The sequence below is a fragment of the Mustela putorius genome, unplaced genomic scaffold (genome assembly GCF_011764305.1).
Source record: "Mustela putorius furo isolate JIRA1106 unplaced genomic scaffold, ASM1176430v1.1 tig00001075_pilon_pilon_pilon, whole genome shotgun sequence".
Lineage (NCBI taxonomy): Eukaryota > Metazoa > Chordata > Mammalia > Carnivora > Mustelidae > Mustela > Mustela putorius.
Window position 1 is genome coordinate 1691645 of NW_025421560.1, and position 25258 is coordinate 1716902.

Sequence of the window (25258 nt, forward strand, 5' to 3'; positions counted from 1 at the left end):
TTAAAGGACTGATTCGGAAAGCAAAAGCCTCTCTCTGAAAGTCAGCGCTCCTCAAGGGGACACCAGAATAGCAAAATGGGCTGCATCCGAAACATCTATGGAAAGACAAGCTGAACGCAGTTCATCTCTTGGAGCTTTAAAATTCAACTCCTTCTCGCCTTGAGCTTTCCCACTGATCTACTAAGTCCTTAGCACTAAAAAGGCTTTCAGGAATTTGTTTTAAAGGTTTTATTTATTTATTTTTGAAGGAGAGCACAAGCAGGGGGGAGGGGCAGAGGAAGAGGGAGAAGCAGGCTCCCTGCTCAACAGGGAGTAGGACTGGAGGGGCAGGGGGCTAGATCCCTGATTCCCTGGGAACTGAGATCATGACCTGAGCCAAAGGCAGAGGCTTCAATGACTGAGCCAGCCAGGCACACCCGCTTTCAAGAATTTTATGGTTTAAGCTCTCTTCAGCTTAAAGCAAGGAGACAGAGTGAAAGAGAGGGTACAGATTTGCTGAAAGTCCTACACCAGCCTGTGAGGGCCTTCCCTGGTGTCTTGTGCTCCCCCGCAGCCCTGTCTACGACAACACAGAGAGACTGCTACTGCACAGGCGAATTGACGATTCAAACTACTTCACTGAAATCCGGCCTTTCAAATGGGATTCGGAAACACAGAATTCTACCAGGTTAATGGCTGGAAAACTCCATGGTGTATAATCTTACACATTCCAAATGTGGCAGGAGACAAGGAACCCCAGAGCAGCAACACTTTATTATTATGGTGATTATTTTTATTTATTTTTTATTTTTATTTTTGAGTAATGACACTTCCGTGTAACACTCCGTTTTTCATTCTCCTTTCGCCCAGAATGTTCCCTTCGCCGCAAGGTGATCCTGGACAACTCAGGGCTCTAAGTCAGGTATCTCGTCCCCTGAAAGGAACTTCCCTGGGAAGCCTGCATAGGCAACTCCAGCCACACACCCGGTCTACTTTGAGGGCATTAGTTGTAACAGAACCAGGCTGATAGTTGATTTACTTCTCCCGCATCAGGTCATCACCATCGGGAGGGCAGGAGACATGTCTTGGTGACTGCTAGATCCCAGGACCCTGCGATCATGACCTGAGCCAAAGGCAGATGCTTAACGGACTGTGAGTTCCTGGTTTCTGATGGTCTGTCTGGGACACAGCTGGCACCCAGCGCAGTTGCCGAAGGCATACCTGACTGGTGCAGACACGGGATCCCAGCCACACCACGCTGTGCAATAAAACCATGAACGCAGGTCGATAAACCCGTATACTGGGCACTCTCTAAGTTGACGCAAGCAAAACCACAGTGTCCGTGCTCACCAAGTTTGTGATCTTCAGTTTTAATAGATACAATAATCTTTATAGGAGCTGGTGATGTAACGGCAGGAATGTGATAATCTCAGGTAGTAAATCTCTCTTGACTAGCAGTAACAAAGACAACGAGCTTGCTCTTAAATTTATTTGGCACCTATACAACTCAGCCTCACCCTAAAGAGCATTAAGTTCAACTCTTAAAGCCTTTTCAACCCAGATACAAAGAAGATTTCATTGTCGGGCCCCAGACTTTTGATTTCACATGATAAAAGGTCTGGGAACTTGGGGATGAAATGTTCCTTCTTCCAGGGTTCTCTGATATGCCAGTTAAATCACTGATTCATATGCCGAGAAACTCCCATTTAAATCATCAGGGTTCAAGTTCACACACACACACACACACAAGTCGCTTTCCTGTCTGGGTGAAGATTTGAAACCTACGTTAACACAGACTCAATGAACCATCTCTAAATTTAAGAATGTTTGCTAAATAAGTCAAAATGTGCCATTTTGGACGCATGTTAAAAAAAAAAAAATCAGTAGCCAACGAGGTCCTCTACACGGTGTGATTATTTCCCCTTACTACAGCGGACACAGATGATAATCACGATAAAAGTGTCATGTAAAGAGAACGGAAGCAAGGGTACGTATATATCTAAAACAAACATCAACGGACACGCTGGAAATCGTACTAGATGATGATGTTCTTCCCTCGTTGCCACAATAACTGAAGTACAGGGTTCCCAGGTATTAAAATAGGACAAGGGAAAATCAGGAACGAATGAAAAGTTAAAAAATAAATGTCTTTTAAATACCTAACACCACGGTTCAATGTATCTGTTGAACACGGCACACAAAAGCTGACTCTGTGGTAGACTTACCGTCCTTGAAACACAAGAGTTCTCAGATCAAAGGGCAGAAGACAGTGCGCACCACGGCCAAAGCCACGCTGTGAATTCTGCAGCCCTTCCTCCTACGTGGGTGCGGTGTAACCCCCCACCCTTGGCCGGCCCTCTCAGTTACGTGCGTGGGGCAGGCGTGAACGCGTGAGTCTGCGTGTCCTCACTCTTGAAGGAACCACAGCGAACAGGACAACCGTTCCCATCCATTGGCTCTTCGTCTGGAAGGAAGACACCGGGTCCGGGTCTCTACTTCCCAGCACAGGATTACTGAAAGCACCACTTAAAAGGCTGGTTCCCTCAACAACGTGTCCCTTTCTAAGCATATTCTTTGGCTTTGTAAAACGGGCTTTGTAAAACGGGTGTTTAATGGTCTGGTTAATGGAACCAGGGTCACAAAATGTAGTTGGCAAAACAGTAAAGTGCGTGGGGCGGGAGGGGCGGGGAGTAAGGTGATTCATTAAGAAGGGCAAAATCTGAAACTCTTTGTAGGAGAATACAATAAGAAAACTTAACACCTTGCCCATTAACGAGATGCTTGGCTTTGTTGAGAGGCTGAAGAAAAAGAACATCTGGAAAGTTCACCGAAACACTTTCAAGTGCTTTCCAGGATTTTGCCAAACATCAAATAACCTAAGTAACTTCGCAAGCTTCTTATCTAAAGGTAAATATTTTTTTTCGTTGTTAGTGATGTGTTTTTTCCAACTAGCCAGTGAGGTTCTGTGTCCGGAGTTCAGGACTAGAAGGGGAAAGGGGAACGGCAGCCCAGCAGGTGGTGAAGGGGAGCCCCTGGGTCCCCGAGCCCCCTCTGCACTATTTGGGGGATGAAGGAACGGTGACTTGTAGGGCTAACTCCTCCTTTCCAGACATGAAGGTCCCAACACGTTTCAGCGCCAAAAGAACCACTTTCTCATCTCTGACTGTAAGAATGAGTTACAAATAAATACTGCGTGAGACAGATTTACATAGTCCGTCCTGCAAAATTTCCAGTGCTTGAGTCCAGCAGCGAAATGGGCATAAGCTCTTGTTATGACAAGAGAAGTGAAATGTGATTCCTCACCCAATTCTACAGCAAAAAGCATCCAGATGCGACAGAAAATGCAAGCTTCAGGTTTATTCTCCACTCCCTAACCAAACTCCAGGGCTCCCCAGGACCAGTTTTAACTCGATGCACCCATCCAAACTGAGTGAAAGCTGTCCGGTAGCCCCGCTTGGATCAGAGGAGGCATCAAGTCGAGCTAGGTCAGACCTATCAGCCTCTGTGCAGACAAGCTTGTTTGTTACTTTTTTCTTGGCTTAGTAAAGGTAGAAAAAGCATTTTGCACCTCATTCTGGAGGGGTGGGGGAAGCAGTCTGCACACTATGGAAGAAATGCAGTTGGATGTGGTTCACAAGTTTCTAGGAATCAGAATTAGTGAAGAGAAAGTGTAATTTGAAACTAGAAATGGCTGCGATCTCCGGAGAGAGTCTCCTGTCTTAAGAAGCAAATAGGTAAAAATTTGCGTGATTTCAAAGGGAAAAATGTATCATTTAATAATCTTATATGTTCTGAAATTCAAAGAGATGAGCCCCGAACTGAGCAAAAAATTAAATGTATCCCCATGAAAACCGATCACAAGTCCTGGATCTCAGCCCTTGGGTTGGAATCTGAAGTCCTGTGGGTAGGAGCCGGGCTGAGCAAGCCTCCTTTGACCCGTGCCTTCCCACCCCTCTGACCTTGTCACCCACCCTACCTCTCCCAGACAACCACCTTGTCCCTCTGACAGGCTAGTTTTTCCTGTCACAGGCACTTTGCACTTGCTAACCCTCTGCTTGGAAGTTTCTCCCCCAAACACAGAGGGCGAGCTTCTCCCCCTTCAGAGACCTTCCTAATTCTGCACATGTACACACAACACACACAACACACACACACACACCCTCACGTACTCATTACTCAAGACTCAACACCAGTCGTTAAGAGTTTTGATTTTTAAGAGATATCTAGAGTTTCCTGTGGAAAGTAGAAACATGAACGTAGATTCTAATAAGAAAGAGAGGGAAACCAACATACGTGACCACATAAATTCACAAAATCTATACTCAGGGCAAGCCTTCCCTACCTCCTCACCACAAAAAAGGTGAAAGCTAGGTTGACCACTCTTATCTCAGATCATCAAGATCATATTAAATTTAATTGCCATTTCAAGGATTCATCGTGGAGTACTATATATAACCAATATAAAATATTGTATAAAATATTTAATATAAAACATATATTTTACCAATTGGAAGCATATATGTACAAACCAGTTAAGTGAGCCAGGCTGAGCATTTCATAAATAAACAGAAATAAACCAAGAAAGTAGGTTTTTAATGATTTAATAATAAAGTGAAGATAAGAGGAATTTGGAGATACGAGTATTTCTGACAGCCGGCAGCCCAACCCTATTGAAACAATCATGCTTATGGTCCTGCACAAGTACACATTCCTATTTAGGGCCTGGGGATAAATCAAATCATGGAAAGCTGAATAATCATTTTATTCTTCCAAAATATTCCAAATGATTATTTATAGGTGAACACAAGTACAGTCAGGACTGTTCGTACTGTAATTTAACGAGGCAGACTCCTCCTGTATATGAATGGTTTCTTAGCAGTCCCAATTAGGGACCCACAGAAGTGCACAAACCCCCTAAGACAAGCCAGCCATCTATCCAAATTAGATAGAGAAAGGGTTCCAGCCTGGCTCAGACCTAACAAGCTATGTCTCTGTTACCTCTGCAGAGGTCAAGGCTGTCCCTAGGCTAACACCAGTATTCTTCAAATGGAAGCTCAGAGACCTCGGAGCTTGGCCTTCTTCCTTAGGGACCTCTTGGGGGCTTGGACATCCCTTTCAATGAGAGCAGCTCTAACTGTATGCATGCATTTAAAAAAAAAAATCATAATTTACTGTGTGCCAGGCTCCATGCTACCTGTATTCATTTTATATACCGAGACTGAAGAAAAGGTCTCTGTCCCAGCGAAGTCTGAAGCCAATTTGTGGCATTCTCTCCACCGATAACGCCCCATGATGGCTGCTCTATGATCTGTCTACGGGACTAGCAGAGGGGAAGCACATGGTGGAGACAGCCCTGGGAGACAGAATCCGACCACCAGACTGGCCCAGAGAGACTGATGGGTCTTCAAGGAAGAGGGAAAACCGCTCCAAGAGTGGGCTCTCTTATCACTCCCTGGGGCTGGCTAGGTTTTCTTTGCAGGAGTCATACATTCCAAAAACTGAACTCTTTTGCAACAGTGGTAAACTCTCTCAAGACTTTTAATACATCTTGGAATCGGCTTTCAGCTTGATTTATTACAAGAACAAACACAAGAAATAATATCTGATGTTGACGAGTCTGGACCAGTTAAATAGTCACAGATACCATGGTGCTAATGAGGCCAAAGTAACAGGCACCGCTCATGTACAGGCCAGAGAACATTGCTAAGTTCACTGGCCTCAAACTGCACTCAGGAGCCCAGCTGGTCATTTCAGACATTTTCTACCCCGGTACTGAGATAATCTGTGGGCATGGTGGGGCGGGTGGGAGAGGTTGAAAGGGCCAGTACAACCTGTAACAAATTTGGAGTACACGTTTGAAGACTGCACAGTAGCAACATTTATCTACAAACAGAATATTCTGGTAACAACCCAGGAGTAGCAAAATATTAAATGCCAAAGTAAAGATAATTTTGTGAATTTATTGATAAATTAGCCCCTTAATTTCTTACCTATCTAGGCCTTAGTTTCTCATACCAGAGCTCTAGGATTGGGAACAGGAAAATGAAATGCAAATTAAGTCATTTAAAAAGCTTGCACTTTATATCTAATAAATGATGAAATAGTAACCGTGGCTGAAACTTACTGAGCATGCTCTGTGTCAGGCACCATTAAATGCCTTATACGTATTAGCTCATCTAATTCTAGCCACCATCTATGAAAGGTTCATTTATTCCTTGGACAAATGTTTATCGCCTGCCTACCGTGCTCAGGGTAGCATTCAGGGTGCACAGGGACACCTTGATGAAGAAACGAGATCAAAGTCCCTGCATTCAGGAATAAACTAAGGCACAGAAAATTGTGCCCAAGGTCACAAAACTGGTAGTTGGGATTCAAATCCAGATCGTGTGGCTCCAGAATTCTTGCTCTGTTAACAACTACATTTTTCTATGGAAGCCAATTTTCCACCTAGAAGCAGGAAGTACCCTAGAATTACAGAAATCAGACACAAAGAGGGACATGCTATGAATTGCCTAGTTCAAGTATCAAGTCTGCCCACTGCCAAACCTGTAGAAAGTTCTCTATAATCCAGCATTTTTTTTTACTCTGACCCCAGGTGCAGCTCCAGAATCCTTAACACAGTTTTCCAAGTAGCCACTGCTGGCCGTCTGAACCAGGTCTGCATTATATAATTAATCCAGTTTCTTGAGAGGCTAAGATCTTACCCAAAGGTACAAGGCAAGTGACTGGCTGTGGCAAGTTCAGAATATGTCCACTGACTCCTATTTCCACTCCTTACCCCTCCCCCCCTTTATATCATGAATACTTGGCCACACAGTGTTTTGCATGCAGGTTTCCCAATGGACCATATGCAGGATCATATATATTCCAGGCACAATAAGAGCACTCATTAGAAAAGCAAAACAAACGATTTTATAGTTTTCTACCTCTAATCCATCAGCAAAACTTACTCAATGTCATGGATTCTCACTCAAGTTTTCAAAAACAACAACCGAGAGGTAGCAAAGTAAGTCTTTAAGCTACAGAGTCTGTAATGTGTAGAATCAATTTACAAGGTATATATTTCCAATTTGGGAAGCTTAAAACACCCATCCATACCCTACTCCCCAACCACCATCTGTTCATCTACTTTTTTGTGTGTAGGACTTTGAGAGTTTCAGTGGGGAGGGGGGGGAAGTCAGGTACAGAGAACTCATAAGCCCACAGTTTTTAATTACCATGCAACCCAAAGGAGGCAGGGAAAGCCGAACAGACGTCAGAATCCCAGAGGCTGCCATACAGGAAGTGATGGGGGTCCATCCAGCGTGGAGTCCAATGGCTCAAGTAATTAGGGAGTTGAAAGGGCTTTGTGGTTTGAACACTCAATGACTGGGGTCAAAAGGCACTGGCTCTTACTTCTGCTAAAGTACAGACAGATTTCTTGGCCGGAGTAAGCCCTATCAGTTTTCTGAGCAACGACTCACACAGAGTTTAACTACAGAATGATTCTCGAGTATCTGCGAGACAACGGCACTGGTCTAAATTAAGCTTCTTAAAAGCGAGTGAATCTGTTTGACATTCTTCGAAGTAAATTTGTTTTTAAGAGCTAGAAATCCTTTAGGTTAAAACATTTAAATACATGCATGGGATCTAGTGACTATAACTCTTAAGTCTTAAAAAGCATACAGATGTATGGGTGCCTGGCTGGTTCGTATAAGCCGTCTGCCTTCGGCTCAGTCATGATCTCAGTGTCCAGGGATAGTCCTGCATTGGGCTCTGTGGAGCCTGCTCGTCCCTCTGCCCCTCCCCCACCGCTTATGTACACACACACACTCTCTCTCTCTCTCTCAAATAAATAAATAAAAATCTTAAAAAAAAAAAAAAAAAAAAAGAAAAGAAAAGAAACCCAAAGAGATATATGATCAAAATTCATTTATTTGAGAAAGAGAGAGAGAGAAAGGGAGAGTGAGAGGGAGAAGCAGACTCTCTGCTGACAGTTGGGGCAAGAAATCTGATTATTAGAAAACACTGCAGACCATTCAGGCAGGACAAGGGACTGAGTTTAAGCATCAGATAAATGGTCAGAAAATCCAGATGGCAAGGAGAAGGGAAAAGGAAAGAGGTGTTGTCACTACTGTGAAGAGCCTGGCTCATCCCAGCTGGAGGGTCAAAGGCGGTTCTTGTAATTTGTGACCGCAGAGGGTAAGCGGTTTCTTTGCCAGAGGTGTATTATGACCACCTTCATAAATTTCATGAGCATTCAAAAAAAGAGAGAAGGAAAACACTCCGTTGTGATTAAGTTTCATTTGTTCAACAAGTTCTTCTTTTTTAAAAGAATTTGTCTACTTGAGACAGAGAGAGAGAGGACACAAGTAGGCAGAGGGAGAAACAGACTCCTCGCTGAGCGTGGAGCCTGACACAGGACTCGATTCCAGGATCCTGAGATCACGACCTGAGCTGAAGGCAGGTGCCCAACTGAGTGAGCCACCCATATGCCCTTCATTCAACAAATTCTTACCAAGCAACTTCTAGGCAGTCCCTGGTGTGCTAATGTATTTTAGAGCCAAAGAGTGCAGTTAAATGACATCAGAGCTAAACTTCCTAGACATGAAAACAAACTTTGTTTCAATTCCTGATTTAACCCAAATACAATCGACCCACCGAAACTGAATCATGCCACGAATAAGTTATAAGATCCGTTCTTACAGTATTTTCTATAAATAAGTCACCCACCTGCACTCAGAAACCTGAGCTCAGCTTACCTCGCTGGCTTATTTATAATGAACACAGTGGACACCAGTTTCCATTAAGATTTTGCCTAGCAAGCAATAAAGGTGTGTGGAAGAGTTTCCAAGTTTTATAAGAAAAAACTGCAATATAACTATGCAGAAATATTCCCTTTCCAAGGCCAACTACTTCCAAATGATGAAAAAGCGTCCAAAATCATTCATGCCACTGAAGGAAAAAAAAGAAAATTCCAACGATGCTTTGCCAATTCTAAGTGCACGAAGCCCATCGGCGGGCTGAGCTCCGATCTGGAGGGCAGGGTGGTGGACTCACCTGCTGTCTGTTGTTGGGCATGTAGGGTAGCATGGTGGACACGTGGAACATGACTTCGTAGTCTTTGTATGTGGTATAGAGGGAGTGAGTTCCTGTAGAATCAGCTGGAAACAGAGGTGGAGGACAAACACACGTCAGGCAACTGCAAAAGTTAGCAACATGATACTCGCAAGGTTGTCCTTCCGAAGGCAATTTGTTAGCCAACGACAGACCACCCAACTATCGGCCACCGTGTGTCTTGCTGGCTACTCTGCTCTCTCGCAGTGCAGCCTTCCAGCCACTTTCCAACCCACATCCGTGGCCTGAATGCTCAGGCGTCTCCTCACCTGCTCTCTCTCCCTGTGCCTCCCACGCCCGTCCCTCAACATGGGGGACGCTTTTGTCATACTGACTTCGAGGACTTGCCATGGATGGGACGGAGCACGGGTGAGCAGAGGAGGCCAGATGCCGGAGGTACAGCTGGAGGCGGGTGTGGGTGCCCTTATTTGAAGGGCACGAGCTAACCAGCAGCTCTCCTTGCCTCGCCCTTGAGTGTGTGTTTACAGTTAACTCCGAAGAGGTTCTTGGGCACCCGATCATCCAGAATTCAAAAACACGGAACGGGACTGACTTAATATGGAAATGAGAACCAAAAATGTTCAAGACTTCTTTCCCTGAACGATGTAATTAATTTTCTTCTCTTTGCAGCAGGCAATGCAATGATGCAGTCAGATGATTAAGAATGAAGGTGATCTCTTACTGTACATTATGTGCTGACACATGTGTAAAACGATGACATCTGAACCCCCTCAATCACACAGCTATTCACCTTCTGAAAAGCAGAATGATTCTTTGCAAATTCAAAATCCATCTGTATTATCAACAGATTACCCGAGACTGAGAGTTTTAGGCACCTGAACCAACACGGTGATTATAAAACACTTACATGATAATCTTAGGGTGGAATTTTGAACCACTTTGCATATGGATAAATAGAGACAAAAAGATGCATAGACAGTAGGATGTGAGCAGAATTCAGGACCGCCTTTCTCCGGCTTTGACCAACATAGAAGTTTGTCTACTTTTTAACAAGAAACAATGTTATTCAAGGTCATTTAAAACCAAATTCATTCCATTGTGTTTATTGGGGAAACTCTAAGTAATCATCTTGGGTTTACTTTTTTTTTCTTTTTTTAAGATTTTATCTATTTGACATAGAGAGAGATCACAAGTAGGTAGAGAGGTAGGCAGGGGGGGAAGCAGGCTCCCTGCTGAGCAGAGAGTCCGATGTGGGGCTCGATCCCAAGACCCTGAGATCATGACCTGAGCTGAAGGCACAGGCTTAATCCACTGAGCCACCCAGGTGCCCTACTTTTTTTTTTTTTAAGTACTTTTTTTTTTTTTTTAAAGTAAGTTCTATGCCCAGCATGGAGCCCAATGTGGGGCTTGAACTCACGACCCTGAGATTAAGATCTGAGCTGAGCTCAAGAGTTAGATGCTTCACTGACTGAGCCACCCCCGTGCCTCTCATTTTTAAATCTAAATATTTTAATTTTACTTTAAAAACATTACAACATTCAGCCTTCATGGGCCTTTATGATCTTCCTTCTGAATCCTACAGTTTTTCTTTTGAATATTCATTCTAAATCAGTAATGGTCCTGAAAATTTTCTAAAAAAAAAAAAAATACAACATCCAGTTTTGCAGATTCTGAAAAGGTATTCAGAGCATACAATTTAATAAAAAAAGGGAAGCACTTAAAATGTTTACATGCAGATATTAACAAATCAACCTGTAGATGGTAAGAGAGGATATTCATCCGATAAGCTGTTTATTAACCAGTCCCCAAACAAAGCAATTATCTCTGTTAACTATATATTAAGTACATATTTCTTATTTTTTTTGAAGGGCTTCTTGGAAAGTAATGGTCTATTTCAAGTGTCTTGGTTGAAGACAGAGAATGTGGCTTTGGAAGGGAATAATGATCATCTTCTTTCACAAAGAGCTGAGTTGTTAATAACAACATGAAGGTCAGGGGCTGAAATGGCCCAGCACATTCAATAGTTCTCGTCCCAACACCCTGCTATTTGGCTGGTTAGAATTCAGTGAGAGAAATCCTTATAGATAGCTAATAGTGTAGTCAATAGGTTTAAGCTTTGGGAAATTGCAGTGAAAGAACAAAGATGCATTTTGGGGAGAAACACTTCTTTTTTTTCCTAAAAATTCATTTATTTGAGAAAGAGAGAGAGAGAAAGGGAGAGTGAGAGGGAGAAGCAGACTCTCTGCTGAGCAGAGCTCGATGCAAGGCTCAATCCCAGGACCCTGAAATCATGACCGGAGCCGAAGGCAGACACTTAACCGACTGAGCCACCCAGGCGCTGCTGCAGGGAGAAAACACTTAAAAAAATACGATCATAATTTGTCTATCCCAAACAGTACTACAAGATGGGTTTCTGAAATTAAATATTCTGAAAGTTTTCATCTCAAACGTCAGTATGGTAACGGAGAAGGTGAACTGACAGACTTGCTCAAGGGTCTGCTGCAAATATCCCTATGGGCAAAGAGGCGTAGGCCATCATGGAAGTCCCCAGTTGTCACCTCTGCACGCAGACCCAAGAGGGGCTGTGTTTGGCCTGGGGTCTGTAAGCCCTCTTTGGTGAGCCATCCAGTGATCTTAGTGGTTCCTGTCCCCTCTGTTCTGGCTTCATTTCACTCTGTACTTAAAACAGAAAGAACCAATTTTCAAGCCAGAGGGACAACCCTGTACATTTTCCCTGGGGCTCAGATTCGACCAAGGTCCAGTGGGAGGACAGAGTAAAGACTACCATACCACCCTCCTGAATTTAAGAGGGATGGTTGTGTGTGTGTGTGTTCTAGCAAAGACATAATTTCATTTGAGCATTTCATGAAACAGAATTCTCGGAACCTTCCTATCTACTACAGCGACGTCTCAGACATCTCGCAGAACACCTTGCCTTGCTCATAAAAATAACTCAGATTTGTTGATGATGAGAATCAAGGTGTCGAAATCTCGTTCTCAGGTTATCATTTCCTTGAGCAAAGGGGCTAAGTTTGACATTTGTAATGGATCAGAGACATGTATCTCCTGGGTCATAAAAATTCAAAGCTGACGGCAATGCTGCCACGTAGGGCAGTATTTATATTATCTGTGTTGCAGTGTTATGGAACGTACAGATCGGAAGTTCTTACGTTTCCTCAATCCACCCCACCGAAGACAGACGACAGGCAGGCATAATAATGACTCCATGCCAGCAGTGGTGTTCGGGACGGCTGTCCCTAAGGGCGGCATGCCCACACCGAGGGAGTTTGCAAGGAAAAAGGAAGGAACATCAGAGAAGGTCTCATATGGGGATACCTAGAGTGGGCGTCACAAGCTATTCCCTAGTCTTTACAGATCCGAGGCAAGAGGAACATACACCCAATATAAGAGTCAAGATTCCAACCCTGGCGTGTGTGTAGGACATGCAGGGGCCCATCTATGAGGCAACACTGTCTCCAGATCTGATGAGCTGTGTTCGAAATGTAACCTTCACAAAGAGATTTAAAAAAAAAAAAAAAAAAAACCAGATCTGATTGACAGGCACAGAAAGACCAGGCCCCACCCCGATGTATGCAAGTGTGGATGAGGGTCCCAAGTTGAAGGACGCCAGGGACATGGAGCCACGGGACCTCAGATGGCCTCACACGACGCTCCCATGGGGAAGAAGTTCACACTTCACACCCCCGCTGGGAGTGGGCCACCTGCCTTCCCACTTCCTCCAACTGTGGGATCTATCCGCTCCCCTTTGATTACAAGAGGACACAGAGGACTGCTTGATAATAAAGAGTATTTCCCAAAATACACAGAGTTACTCTGCCCGGAATGTTTCAGATACTGACAGCTAAGAGATCCAATAGCATAAAGACAAAGATAAAATATTTAGACTTAACGAGGACCAGAAGGAATAGGATTCTCCAAATAAAGATATGATGGAAATCTGCACATCAAGGGGGGGTGGGGGGTTGGTGCACTGAGCCTGTGTTTTAAATCCAGACTCAAGGGGGCCTGAGTAAGGTCACGGGCAAACAACGAGCCACTGTCTCCACTCCCCAGTTAACACCGCGAAACCAGAAATGAATAGAACGAGGCGGAGACCGTGGCACTAGCGAAGGCGCTCATATTGTCTTTTAGAAACGAATGCGGTCTCGTCCTTGGTACATCAGAACACGGGTGTGAGAGCAGAGGTGAGGCCAAGAGGAAGAAGGGGATATTAAAAGTTTCTTCACAAACACTGGGGAATCTCTCTGCTGGTGTTACAGAAAAGGAACTGACCTTTTGAGCTTCTACGAAACACATACCTCTTGAGAAATGTGCTGCCTTTTCTCACCTGAGGAAATTTCAACTCTATCCCAAGTGAGCCTGGCGAGGCTGCTGCTGGGGTCAAGAACGGGGTGGGGAGTGCTTGCTCACTCAGATTTATGTGGTGTGCCTACCTTTGGAGAATTAAACTTGCATGCGTGCACAAATAGGAAGCTTACTTTTATTGTCCAGCTGAGCTCGGTATTTGGAAAATCCTTTCAGCCGGACTCGCTGGCCCAGAAGATCAAGGAATTCTTCAAAAGCTAGTCCCGCCGTCTCATTGTTATACATCTCCTCCTCTGTGCTCTGGCCTGCTTTGCAATAAAGGATCCCGATCTTGTGCTGAAAGCTCAGCTGAAATGGGGGAGAAATAGAATTACTTGGCAAAGAGCATCAGACAAGCTAGCTTCCAGTAAAATTAAAACAGTACGCGTGCCTGGACAATTCCCATAAGCAAATGAGCAAAAGAGGAAACAACTGTCATTGTGCAAAGTGCTGCAGATATCTAACAAACCCAGAAACCCCCATATATGGTGGGGGACATGGCAGAAACCATAAGAAACAGAATGGATAGCCACGCTGCATAGGATCCATCAGGTTTGCAGGACAGACAGACAGCCTTGGCTATCTACTTAAAAATACAACTGTGGAAGTTCGTAATCTTACACCTTCTGCACAGTATAGACAGTCCTCTTCCAAGTCAGAAGGAAAAACAAAGCCATAAACTTTTAAGTTCTTCCCTCTCCGGTTCCTGACGCTTTTGTTGTTGTTCTTTGACATTCACGAAAATATGAAAGACGGTAATGAACAAACAAATCAAACAAAGGTCCGGTAGGGGAGGAACCCCCGGGGGAACTGGGATCTATGTACAACACAGAGTGATGTTTCGTGTCCATGAAAGTAACTTTGGCTATAAAATTACAGTCGTTTCTGTATTTCTGACAGTCCAGCAAAGAAACCATCTGCTAAATACACAACAGACCATAAAGAATTTTAAAAGCTGCTGAAGAGTTCCTGCCGTAATTCTAACTCACAATCAATCTCTTATCGCACTGGAAGCGATGGGGCTGCTTTCTCCCAATGCCGGGGAGACACTGGATCCAGCTGTACAGCTTTCCTCCTGTTTCCAAAGAGAAACTACTCCTCCCTCCTGAAATCAGGGCACTTAATCTCACTACCAGCAATCTGAGCCTCCCCAAACTGACAGATTATCAGACATCACCGATTTCCTAAAGGCATCAATCCATAACACTGCTCGCTTTCATTATCAAGCCATAAAACCGAGCCTTTAATCAGAATTCATAGCTGACTACCAGTAAAATAAGGCAGAACGATGTTCATGTCCCTTGAGTGGCAGAGTGGTAGGAGCTGTCTTACTTGTGTTACCTAATGACAACATATGATCCGAGAAAGGGAGGAAGCCACCTGCCCAGGCCATCCTGCACACTGTAGGAAGCATCTTGGTAAACGTTAGGATACATTTAGAGTCAAACAGAAAGCCAGCCACCCCGGCATTCTGAATGTCATCAACCTGGACCGGGTATTATTGGGGGTTGGGGGGAGGATATGGGGAAGCATCATCTGTTTGCAACCTGACTAAAAGAGCTCTTATGGTGACGGACCCCACAGCATGGTGGACAGTGCACGGCCTGGACTCCTGTCAGACCCTACAATCTTCAGCTGCATGGTGAATACAATGATTTGTGCCCCAAGGGTGGGGCACAGCTGTGTCGTGAACTAACCGATAGCTAGTATGATGAATTCTATTGAACTAGTTCTTTGGGAGGGTTAAGTAGAGAAACTCTTCCCTTCTTCTAGAGACTGAAGGGAAAAACGTTTCTGATGAACTCGACTCTCCAAATAAATGAGAAACCCAATTTACTGCAATGAGACCATCATCTAGAAAAAATATGGAGTGTACTAAAAGTGCCCAGTATTACTTCATTAGAAACACTCATTGTTCCGGAGTGACTCAGAAGACATTTCAGGATGTTAAAGCCACTTGGGAAACAGAGGACTAGCAATTATCCCCACAGATGTGGGTGATCTCAGCGACTGTCGGGATCCATACTGATCCTCTAACGAGGCCTTCCCATCCTGGATATCAGGTTAGCTCGGTGACTCCTCAGCCGTAGGAAGAGGATTTCAACGGTCTCCCGCTATTCAGCCCGAGCCTAAACGAGGGCCCTCGGAGAGGCCGCGGACTGGTTGGCGGTAGCGCATGTAAGCTCAGTGTCCCACGGGCCCGCATGCCTGTGCAGCCTGGCACCCACCACCTTGCCTGCACCCACAGACTGCCACGCTGCCATCCACATCCCTGGAGCTCCATCTGGTCCGCCTGTCTGCTCCTCCTGCACCTGCTGCTCACGCCAGGGCTCCTGTCAGTGCCCAATGCGTCAATGCCATCTGGCCACCAAGTCTGCACTAATGCCCCCCGGCTGCTCCTGCAGCCTGCCCTGGTCTGCCCTGGCATCTCCAGCGGGAGAACCCTTTCTCTTCCCACAGCCACGCCTATGGGAAGAGGCCTGGAGCAAAGCTGTATGGGGCTGCACGGTTTGGGCCAGTATGGCGTCCTGCCCATTAAGCAGAGCGCTCACCAGATGGGCACAATTTCTTTCTGTGACTCCTGAGTTTTCTGGACTTGATATTCCTAGTGGACTCCTATTCAGGCAAAGGCCAAACACCCAGAGAACTGGGCTCCCCCAGGCCTACTTTGCTGGCTGAGGTGCCGTCCGCTCCACACCCTTCTTCCCAGCCATCGGACAAAGCAGCCAGGGTCTAGACCCTGAGTGCGGACAGGATCTGTGTTCCCTCCAAAAAGCCCCAGGCCCATGAAAATTAGGGAATGTGACTCCAACAGATTTCAAAGCCCCCACATGTTCATGACAGCCATCAGAGCACTGCTGCAGTGACAAGGTCCTGTGGCAGGTACACGGCATGTCTGAGCATCACACACGTTTACTGGGAGGAGACCACAGAACGGACGATCTCTAGGGTCTCAGAACTAGCAGCTGGGGCGGGCTTGCTACGACGGCTGCCGTTCTGCTCAAACTGACAGAATGAAACACGGGGAAGAGAATTCTCTGGCTTGATTCTCTTACAAACCTCATGAAAACAACTAGAACCTAGTATCAACTGTCACTCCTCCTGCACTGTATCACAAAGCTAGCAGCACAAAACAAAGGGGAGACCCCAGCTCCCAAGTACTAAAACTCCCAATTCTTTCAGAAGAGGGTTTGTCTCCAAGCCCTCCAGAACTCGGGCGGCCCCCTGATCTCTTACCCTTCCCCCTGACCTTGGTTTAACTGCTCTGAACCATAGCCAGTCCCACAGTCCTGGGGGAGCTGGCCAGGTTTTTGGGCATCAGTACTGTCAGAAACCAGAAATACCCACTTGTTGAAATTGCAAACTGCAACAGTGCGGAGAGCTGGACATACAGACAGGCCGCACAGACAGAAAACCCAGCACACCAGGTCTCTTTGGCTTCCTGGGATAGGACGACAACCGACTGATCCATTCCCAAGGGCAGAAGCCCTGTGCTCATCAACAAGGATTTAAATTTAAGTGAGGGTGACAAAATTAACAAAGTCATAGAAATGCCTTGCAAATAAACTGGAATGTGTAGGGAGGCCCTTCCTTCTAGTGTTTTCTCTGGACTCGGTCTGTCCCTGGCAAGCACTCAGTCTTATTTATTTAGATCATCTCTTCAGACCTGCGTGACTTTGCCCAAAGCAAGCCTGGTATGCAAGCAGACGTATTTACCCAGGGTGAGGGGGACAAGAGGAAAGCCGGCCTGAGAACAAATTAATCATTCCACCAAAGACGCCATGATATTCTCAGAGCAAGTGGCCACAATTTATCTGATTTTTTAAAATGTCAACCTAAATAATGGTATAAAGTCATCTATGATATAAATTAGGAGAGTGTTTTAAAACAGGAAAAAGGGGATTTTTGAGAGGTTGAGAGATGAATTTTTGTAGATAAAGTAACAAAATTTCAGAGTCTCACTTAATTACTTCCCTTGTCATTCTCCACGGAGGAGAGTCTTTCTGCTCAAAACTTAAAGGATGGGGCGCGTGGACTTAGAGAATGAACTTCAAAGAATGAGATGCGTGATCTGAGTATCTAATGTAGCCCTTGCTATGAACCTACGTCCCGGACAGCAGATGTACTCAGTGACTGGGTTGGACTCGGGCAGCTACAGACCCCATGGAAGCAGCACATGAAAATATATGCTTGCAGTATTTTTTTTTTCTAAGATTAAAACCCACTAAGAACAGTGCCCGAAAACTGGCCCAGCCCATTCCTGTGCAGATTCGCTGGTTAAAAGCTGAATCAAAAGAGTACTATCTGGAACACAGTCTCAAACACTCTTAAAGCTTAGTGGCAACTTTTAAGGATCCTTTAAAAATGAGCATGTTTAAAAAAGGAAAAAAAAAAAAGCCATCCAATCTCTCTTCAGAATGAAGATAAATGGTATCTCTTCCTCATGTAATATGGGAGTCAGACACCATCAGGAGGTATGGGGAAGTGACAAGGCCATAGGGCACACCACCAGGAAAGCAGACCAGAGTCAAACAAACACACTTGCCAAAGATAAACCACACGAAATTCAACTAGAGCTAAACGATGCACTGGTTCGCTTAAAAGCAGAACCCAATTTTCAAAGCATTAACTTTGACATCAAACTGTAAAAAAAGGTGTTCACTTAAAAGCATTTAAACACTCCACTAAAAAAAAAAAAATGTCCTGGCATAGCTTCTGGGCCTATTCTGCTCACTGGACATCCCAAATCCTTGCTTTGTTTCGGGAGGAGATAGTCAGTGGTTGCTGCTATGATGTCTCTGGGGCCCTGAGGGCGTTGGGGTGTAGGCCTGTGGACCAGGGGCTGTCTGTGGGATTTTCCACAGCAGTCTGAGGGGACCAGCTACCTTAGCCACCATGCTGAACAGCAAGTCCAGCCATAGATTTTAAAGGGGAATGATATACTCTAGCAACATAAAGGGACACAGAACTACCACATTCTCCCATGGCTAGAAATAGAAAAATAAGCATGACCATAAGATATGAAAATAAGTGTGGTTCTTTTCATCAAGACCGTTTGCTCCTAGAGTAACTGGACCAACACCAACACGTCCTTCCTACCCTCCCTGATAGCGGGTTTCTCCTCACCCACTTCACGGACGTCTCGCACATTTACCTTACCAGTCACGACCATGGTCCAGCTGTCCAGGGTATCACACAGTCTTACAGGTCAACTGCTCTAGGGGAGAGCTCTGGTTTGGTTAGAATGCCAGCCTTCCTTCTTGAGACAGACAGATCGCAGGACTATTCACTCTGAGTGTTAGGGTGCCCTCTTCCTTTGGCTAATCACGCAGCATTAATGTCTTAGACAAATTACTATTTCATCACTTTGAGAACTCTGCCATCTAAGTATCAAAAACCATCAATCTACCACATTGGTGTTACTAGGTCAACCAAGAAATACCTCCTATTTTCCCTAAAACAGGCAAAGGAAATTTCCTTAGAAAATTCTGGAAAGATACATGAAGATTGTCTTTTTGGGTTTTTTAAAAGCAGACTTTTAACAGCAAATTTGCTCATCTGAAGTAAGTTACATACACTGGGGTGCCTACCTCTTAGGTTCCTGCTACGAGTTATCTCGTATTTGACGCTTAAAAGACCTCTTTCCACCATCTGGGCCACTGTCCAACATTACTTCTCTCCCAGACAATGTCAACAGTCCATGACTGTACTCCAGGCTATCATCAGCCTTTATCCTCACCAGCCTGTCTCATTCTCTTCCAGCAGGATAATCTTTCTAGAATACAGCTCTGATTGTGTCTGGTCCTACCATAAAGCTTCAATGGCTTTCTACTTGCCTCCTGAATCACGTGGAAACTCAGCCTAGCTTTTAAGGTCTTATATTATAGGCTGTAGCTCAACATACTTTTTTTTTTTTTTTCCCCAACTACAACTTCCCTAGATGTGCCCTTGTCTTATAAAGAAACTTATCATAGTTCCCAAAGCAGTCAACTGCTCCCATCCCCCTCCTGGAATTCGACCCAAGTCGCAGTTACAAGGCCACCTTCTTCAGGAGCTGTGCCATCAGATGTTACTTCTTTTCCCAAAGCACTCACTGCACTTAAACCTCCTCACGATCCGCTGCCACCCTCTGCCCTGCAGAGGTCTTTGTGCTCTTGGTCTTACTATTCCTCTTGGGGCGAGGAGTGACTTCTTAGCCTCAGTCTCCCCAATGCACGCTGTCCATTTCTCACCTGTTAGCATCAGTGCCTTGTATACAGTGAGGCAAGGACAAATGTTAGTTCAGGAAAGACCCAACGTGAGTTTTTTAAACCCTGGAAAAAAATACCACTGATCTTGAATAGTCATGAATCAGCTGGGCTCTTTACCAAAACCTTGGTAAAAACAACATAGGTCACAACTCAGCAGGAGGGGTACTACACTAGACAGCCATCGTGTTTCCTAGGAGCAGTCAGAGAATGCATTAAAAATAAATGATCCCCAAAGAAAGATGGATGGGAAAAGTCCAAAATGTTTTGAAACACAGACACATACTCGGACCCAAACGGAGACGCTCGCATTGTACACACCCCTTGTTCATCCAGCTTGAGCAGCTGCTCCGAGACCTTGGGTGAATTCGGAGCCTGTCTCAGGCACTGGATGCTCAGCTCCGGGATGACGTACTCCAGAACCTCTTTGAGAGGTAGTCCCCGCGCGGTCCCATGCCTGGCGGTAGAAGGTATGGCGTCTTCTAGAATTGCTCCTCGCAGGGTTGTTAGCTATGGGGGGTGAGGGGGGAAAAACAGAAGATTCCAGAACATCACAGAAGAGTTCTTGTTTACTCCTGGTTACTTCCTGAAAGCTAGATTTTTTAGTTGTCTTCCAAGAGGGGGAAAGGTCAGTCTCTTTTCTGAGTGGGCAAAAGTGACTACAGCTTTCCATGGGTAGAAGCAAAATCAATACTCCCAGAGCCTTTAAACAACAAAAGGGCCCGGGGCTCAGGGATAAGCTGGGAGGGGTTGAGAGAGTCAGGGAGTGTGCCTGTGATGCTGCGGAGAGGCTGGAGATCCCCGGGCTGGGCTGGATCCCCGCACTGCCCTCCCTGTATCTTCCTCCCACCGCTCCCAACTCTGTTCCTGTTGCCCTGTGTTCTGCACCAACTTCTGTCCTTTCCTTTCTCTTCTCCTACTTCACTTTCCACTGCTGACGGGTCCTGCAGCTGGATGGGGATATCCAGTAACCCCCACAGGCACGGGGATTCAGGCCTCAGAAGATCATTTACTACCGAATGTTGCCTCGTAAGTGTGATAAGTCCTCGTGCTCACTTCGGCAGCACATACCCTAAAAAAAAGTGATATGTCCTCAAACGCGTGAGGACGGCATAGGAGCGCCATTCTGATACTCGCTCCGGAGAGGAAACCATTGCAGCACTGCAAATCAGGGGACCCAGCTCTGACCCCCCACCCCGACTCTGGGAAGAGAACTGTTAGCGGACAAGAGAGTCGGGGTAAGGCATGTGGCAACGACGTGTGCTGTGTGCACCACGTTCGAGAACACCACCACCCCGCAGAGGCCTGTGCAATGAGGAGAACATTCTCTCAGCAGCCGCACTGGCTGACACGGGAGCCACAGGCTCTGTGTGGTTACTGGGCACTTGACACATGACCAGCAGGCCTGAGGAACTGTATTTTGAATTTCATTTAATTACTTCAAATAGTCACAAGTGGCTAGCGGCCACTAAATTGGACAGCCCAGGCCTGTAACTTGCGACAAGTCAGGGGCTTTATCTCCCATGTACCCAGCATAGAGCCCCATCACAGGAGCACCTGGCCAGCCACGCCGCGGGACACAGGCTCACGCACACACAAGGGGTGAGCGAAGAGCTCCCTTTCCTCTCGCTGATCTGGAAGGAGCCAACCAACACATGCGTGCTGGAATGCTTGCCAAATACGCCCCGCCCCGACATTACAACAGGTCAAGAGAATAAAACCCGAAACACGGGCCTTCTTTGTAATCAGCGTCTCTACCTATATTGTTCCGTTTGTACAACACTCCCAGTTTTTACTCTAACCAAGGCAAGAGCGGCACTAAGCTGGGACCTCGAAATAATGCGGCGTGCACAGACAGCCGGCCACGCTCCCCCACTGCGGATCAGCTGATTTCCTGCTTTAGATCTCGAAGCTGTTTGTCAGCTCCGGCGTGAACAGGCCAGTTCATACATGTTCTCTCTGAGCCCCCAAACCTTCTGGTCTTACCATTGTATCCTTTCTGTCATGTGAGGGGGAAGTAAAGCCATTGCCTCTTAACATCTGTGACAGGGTTTCAAATTTTTATTGGGAATAAAATACTGTAGGTTCTTTCAACGATCTTAAATGCTGTAGTCATTAATATTATACCTTCTCTGAAACAAGCTAGTGCAGTAAAGTCAGAGGCTTCAGCCCAGGACAGCAAGGACACAAGGCAGCCATTACCTCACTTGTCCTGAAGGCCACCCGGTAGTTGAACTGGGACCCCTCTTTCTCCTTGGCGTCTTCTACCTTCTCCCTCCGGATGCTGACAGCCACCGGGCCAAGGTTTTCATCTATTCCAAAGTAGTTCTGGTGCTCTGTAACAGGAGACAGTGGTGGCATCAAAAGAAAGGAACAAAGGACCGGATGGGTGTCTTTTGGCGTCTTGTCCCATCTCTGAAAAAAATACCACGTGGGTCTGGGTACACAATTCCCCAACTGTGTTTGGTCAAAGTGTTTTGTTTCCAAATCGGATGTACTTACACATCTCATCTTCCGTTACTCTCATTCTGCTCATCCACAGCTTATGAGCTGGAAGAGCTCTTTTGCCCCTGCCCCCCACCCCATCCCTACCTGCCCTTGCTGTCCCCGCATCACTAAAGAGCATCCCCGGAAAGAATGTGCTGCCATTCCCAAAAACTGTCAAGAGAAAAACCTAGCTCCTTAAAGACCGTTACTGAATGGCTTCCCTCCAGCTGGGAAGGTCACCTTCTCTGACCGAATGTGGGCACTCGGACTAGCCAGGTAAAGCTCACTCCTTCATCATGACGTCACTAATGTACCTAGCCATCTAACACAAAATTTTACAACAGACAGAAAAGGTCATTAGTTGCTGAGGTCGAACTGTATCTACTGATTCTGTAACTTGGTTTACTCTGTTCTCAGCTAATCATGAATTTCACATTAAATCGCTGGCCCTGCAAGGCTCCAACCCACGCGGTCTCACTGCAGGAAGAGGTTTTGGGGGCCCTCTCGTCCATCTAGCACAGGAATCCCTGAGCACACGGCTCTGAGGGACGGTCAGGAGTCTCATTACACATTCAACAACACCGTTTTGCAGCAGGGTCACAACCCAGGACAAATTCCCGTTCATGAAGCTAATAGGCGAGCCTGAACTCTGCCAATGACAGGAAGCTTACTGCTTTGGGAGCAATCCCTTCTGGACTGTGGGACCCAAAGCTCCTCCGTCTGCTGAAAGAAGTCAAAACGCTCTCCTCCAACCAAACTTTAAGTGTCGTCTTCTGAAAGGACCCAAACTTAACACTCAGATGTGCTGTGAACACACACAAAATAGAGGGGTCAATGGCCCCAGTGCTTATTCACGCAGCTTACCTATTTTTAGCAGCCCCTTCGTATCAACGATCCACGCGGAGCAGGTGGGAAATCCAACCTCCCAAGGGGCATTCGTTTATTTCTTAATGAACTCCTACCAGGTCAGGTCCTGAAGGTATATACTCATAAAAATGAGCTTTTTTCACCTTCTATGCAGAACCAGACTCATCCCCTTTGACTGTCACCTTAAAAGGTCTGGGTCCATCTTTCCCAACTCTTCATTTTTAGTTAAAAAGAAATAAAATGAATCAGATATTTATAAGCTTGAAGAAAACTGCAGGCACTCTGAAATGCTTTGGTTATGCTAATATTTTCCACCATATTAATTCTGGCCACATTATTCTGGAAGGAATAACAAATGTTATTTAGAAAGAAGAAATCAGGGTGAAAACAGGATCTGCCATCAGCCAGGACAAACATTACCCAAAGCCAATGGTAACTATTCGCTAGATCTCAAAAAGCCATTTACTCCTTCTCTTCTTTACTTTCCAATAATTTACTTCTTAACTCTTGTGACCAAATGAGATTAATACTGTCATTGCTTCTCTTTACAGTTGAGACTACAAGTAGCAGGTGCACTATTTTAGGGGCTGATGGGTGAATGACTGACTTACTATAGTCCTGAGCTTACAGGGTAGGAAACAAGTCTTGGTTTTGGATGGGTAACTCGTCCCCTGGGTAAATTACATGCTAATTAACAGCCAGGTTAACTGATACAGACAAGAACAACTCTAGTGAAACCAAGCACACATCGTAGAAAATGTTGCAGGTTGAGGAAAGCTGGCCCAGAAGCTGTTATTTGGATTTTAATCAACAGCTTAAAAATAATCAATGAAGGGCACCTGGGTGGCTCAGTGGGTTGAGCCTCTGCCTTCGGCTCAGGTCATGGTCCCGGGGTCTTGGGATCGAGTCCCGCATCAGGCTCTCTGCTCAGCAGGGAGCCTGCTTCCTCCCTCTCTCTCTGTCTTCCTCTCTCTCTGCCTGCCTCCCGGCCTACTTGTGAGCTCTCTCTGTCAAATAAATAAATAAAATTTTTTTAAAAATTCAATGAAAACAGAGACTATAAGTTGTCTACTTTAGACTACTAGGCAGATTATCATTTTATTAAAGTTGGTGTTAGTGACTATTAGACCCACAGCATTATACCAGATCCTGTGGAAAATACATCTTAAAACTTAAATCAGTTCAGAATTTCCTTAGTTACAATCTGTCCTGACAAGAACTTTCCTCTTTATCTCTTTTCTCCTAAGGCCGATGCATTAAGAAAAACATTCAGCAAGTTCACAAAAGCACAACCAGTCTTCCACAGGCAAAAGCTTCCTCCTCAGACCCCATCTGGACAAGTTACCTGCAATAATGCTAAATCAATTCTCTGGTAGGCGTCTGATGACTTCTACTGACATGAATGCAATGAGCCTCAAATTATTTTAGGGAGGAAAACAGTGACCAAGTCAACAAAACGCTTTCTTGTGGTGAAACAGAGAGTCCAGATTCAGGGCATTGAATTGCTAATTTTTTTTTTTTTTTTTTAGATTTTATTTATTTATTTGAGAGAGAGACAGTGAGAGAGAGCATGAGCGAGGAGAAGGGCAGAGGGAGAAGCAGACTCCCCATGGAGCTGGGAGCCTGATGCGGGACTCGATCCCGGGATTCCGGGATCATGACCTGAGTCGAAGGCAGTCGTCCAACTAACTGAGTCACCCAGGCATCCCTAATTTATTGTTTTTAAGATTTTATTTATTTATTTGACAGAGAGATCACAAGTAGGCAGAGAGGCAGGCAGAGAGAGGGGGAAGCAGGCTCCCCGCTGAGCAGAGAGCCTGACTCGGGTCTTGATCCCAGGACCCTGAGATCATGACCTGAGCCGAAGGCAGAGGCTTAACCCACTGAGCCACCCAGGTGCCCCTCGAATTGCTAATCTGAACACGTGACGTGCTCAAACAAGTGTGTGCTCTCCCCGCATCAGCACGTGCTGCACGCACAGCGGACCGGGGGCAGCTGGGGCTGGTCACAGGGGAACACATGGGAATTTTCCATGCTGAGGGAGCTACCCCGCATCTTGACGGTGCTAGTGGTTACACACCGTGTTCATCTGTCAGAACTCTTAGAACTTGACACTTTAAAAAGGGGGAATCTCACTATAGGTGAAGTGTACCTTCATTTTTAAAAAAAAATTGAGGAAGAAAAGGTCAACGAGAGAAAGACCCAGTGGGCCTGGCAAGTAGATGGGTCTCTGGCAAGACAGGAGCCATGAGCAC

General features: G+C 45.6%; 1 protein-coding gene across 8 annotated transcripts in view; it reads right to left on the bottom strand.

The window, feature by feature from the left end:
- Positions 1-25258, bottom strand: part of SIPA1L2 (signal induced proliferation associated 1 like 2) — a 215926-nt gene that overhangs the window by 65569 nt on the left and 125099 nt on the right. For all 8 annotated transcript variants that reach the window (XM_013047578.2, XM_013047577.2, XM_045087251.1 and 5 more), the window contains 4 exons: positions 21852-21985; positions 19971-20159; positions 13536-13710; positions 9019-9122 (listed from right to left, as the gene is read on the bottom strand). In XM_013047578.2, coding sequence (XP_012903032.1) covers positions 9019-9122; positions 13536-13710; positions 19971-20159; positions 21852-21985 — 602 coding nt within the window. The remainder of the gene's footprint in view (positions 1-9018; positions 9123-13535; positions 13711-19970; positions 20160-21851; positions 21986-25258) is intronic.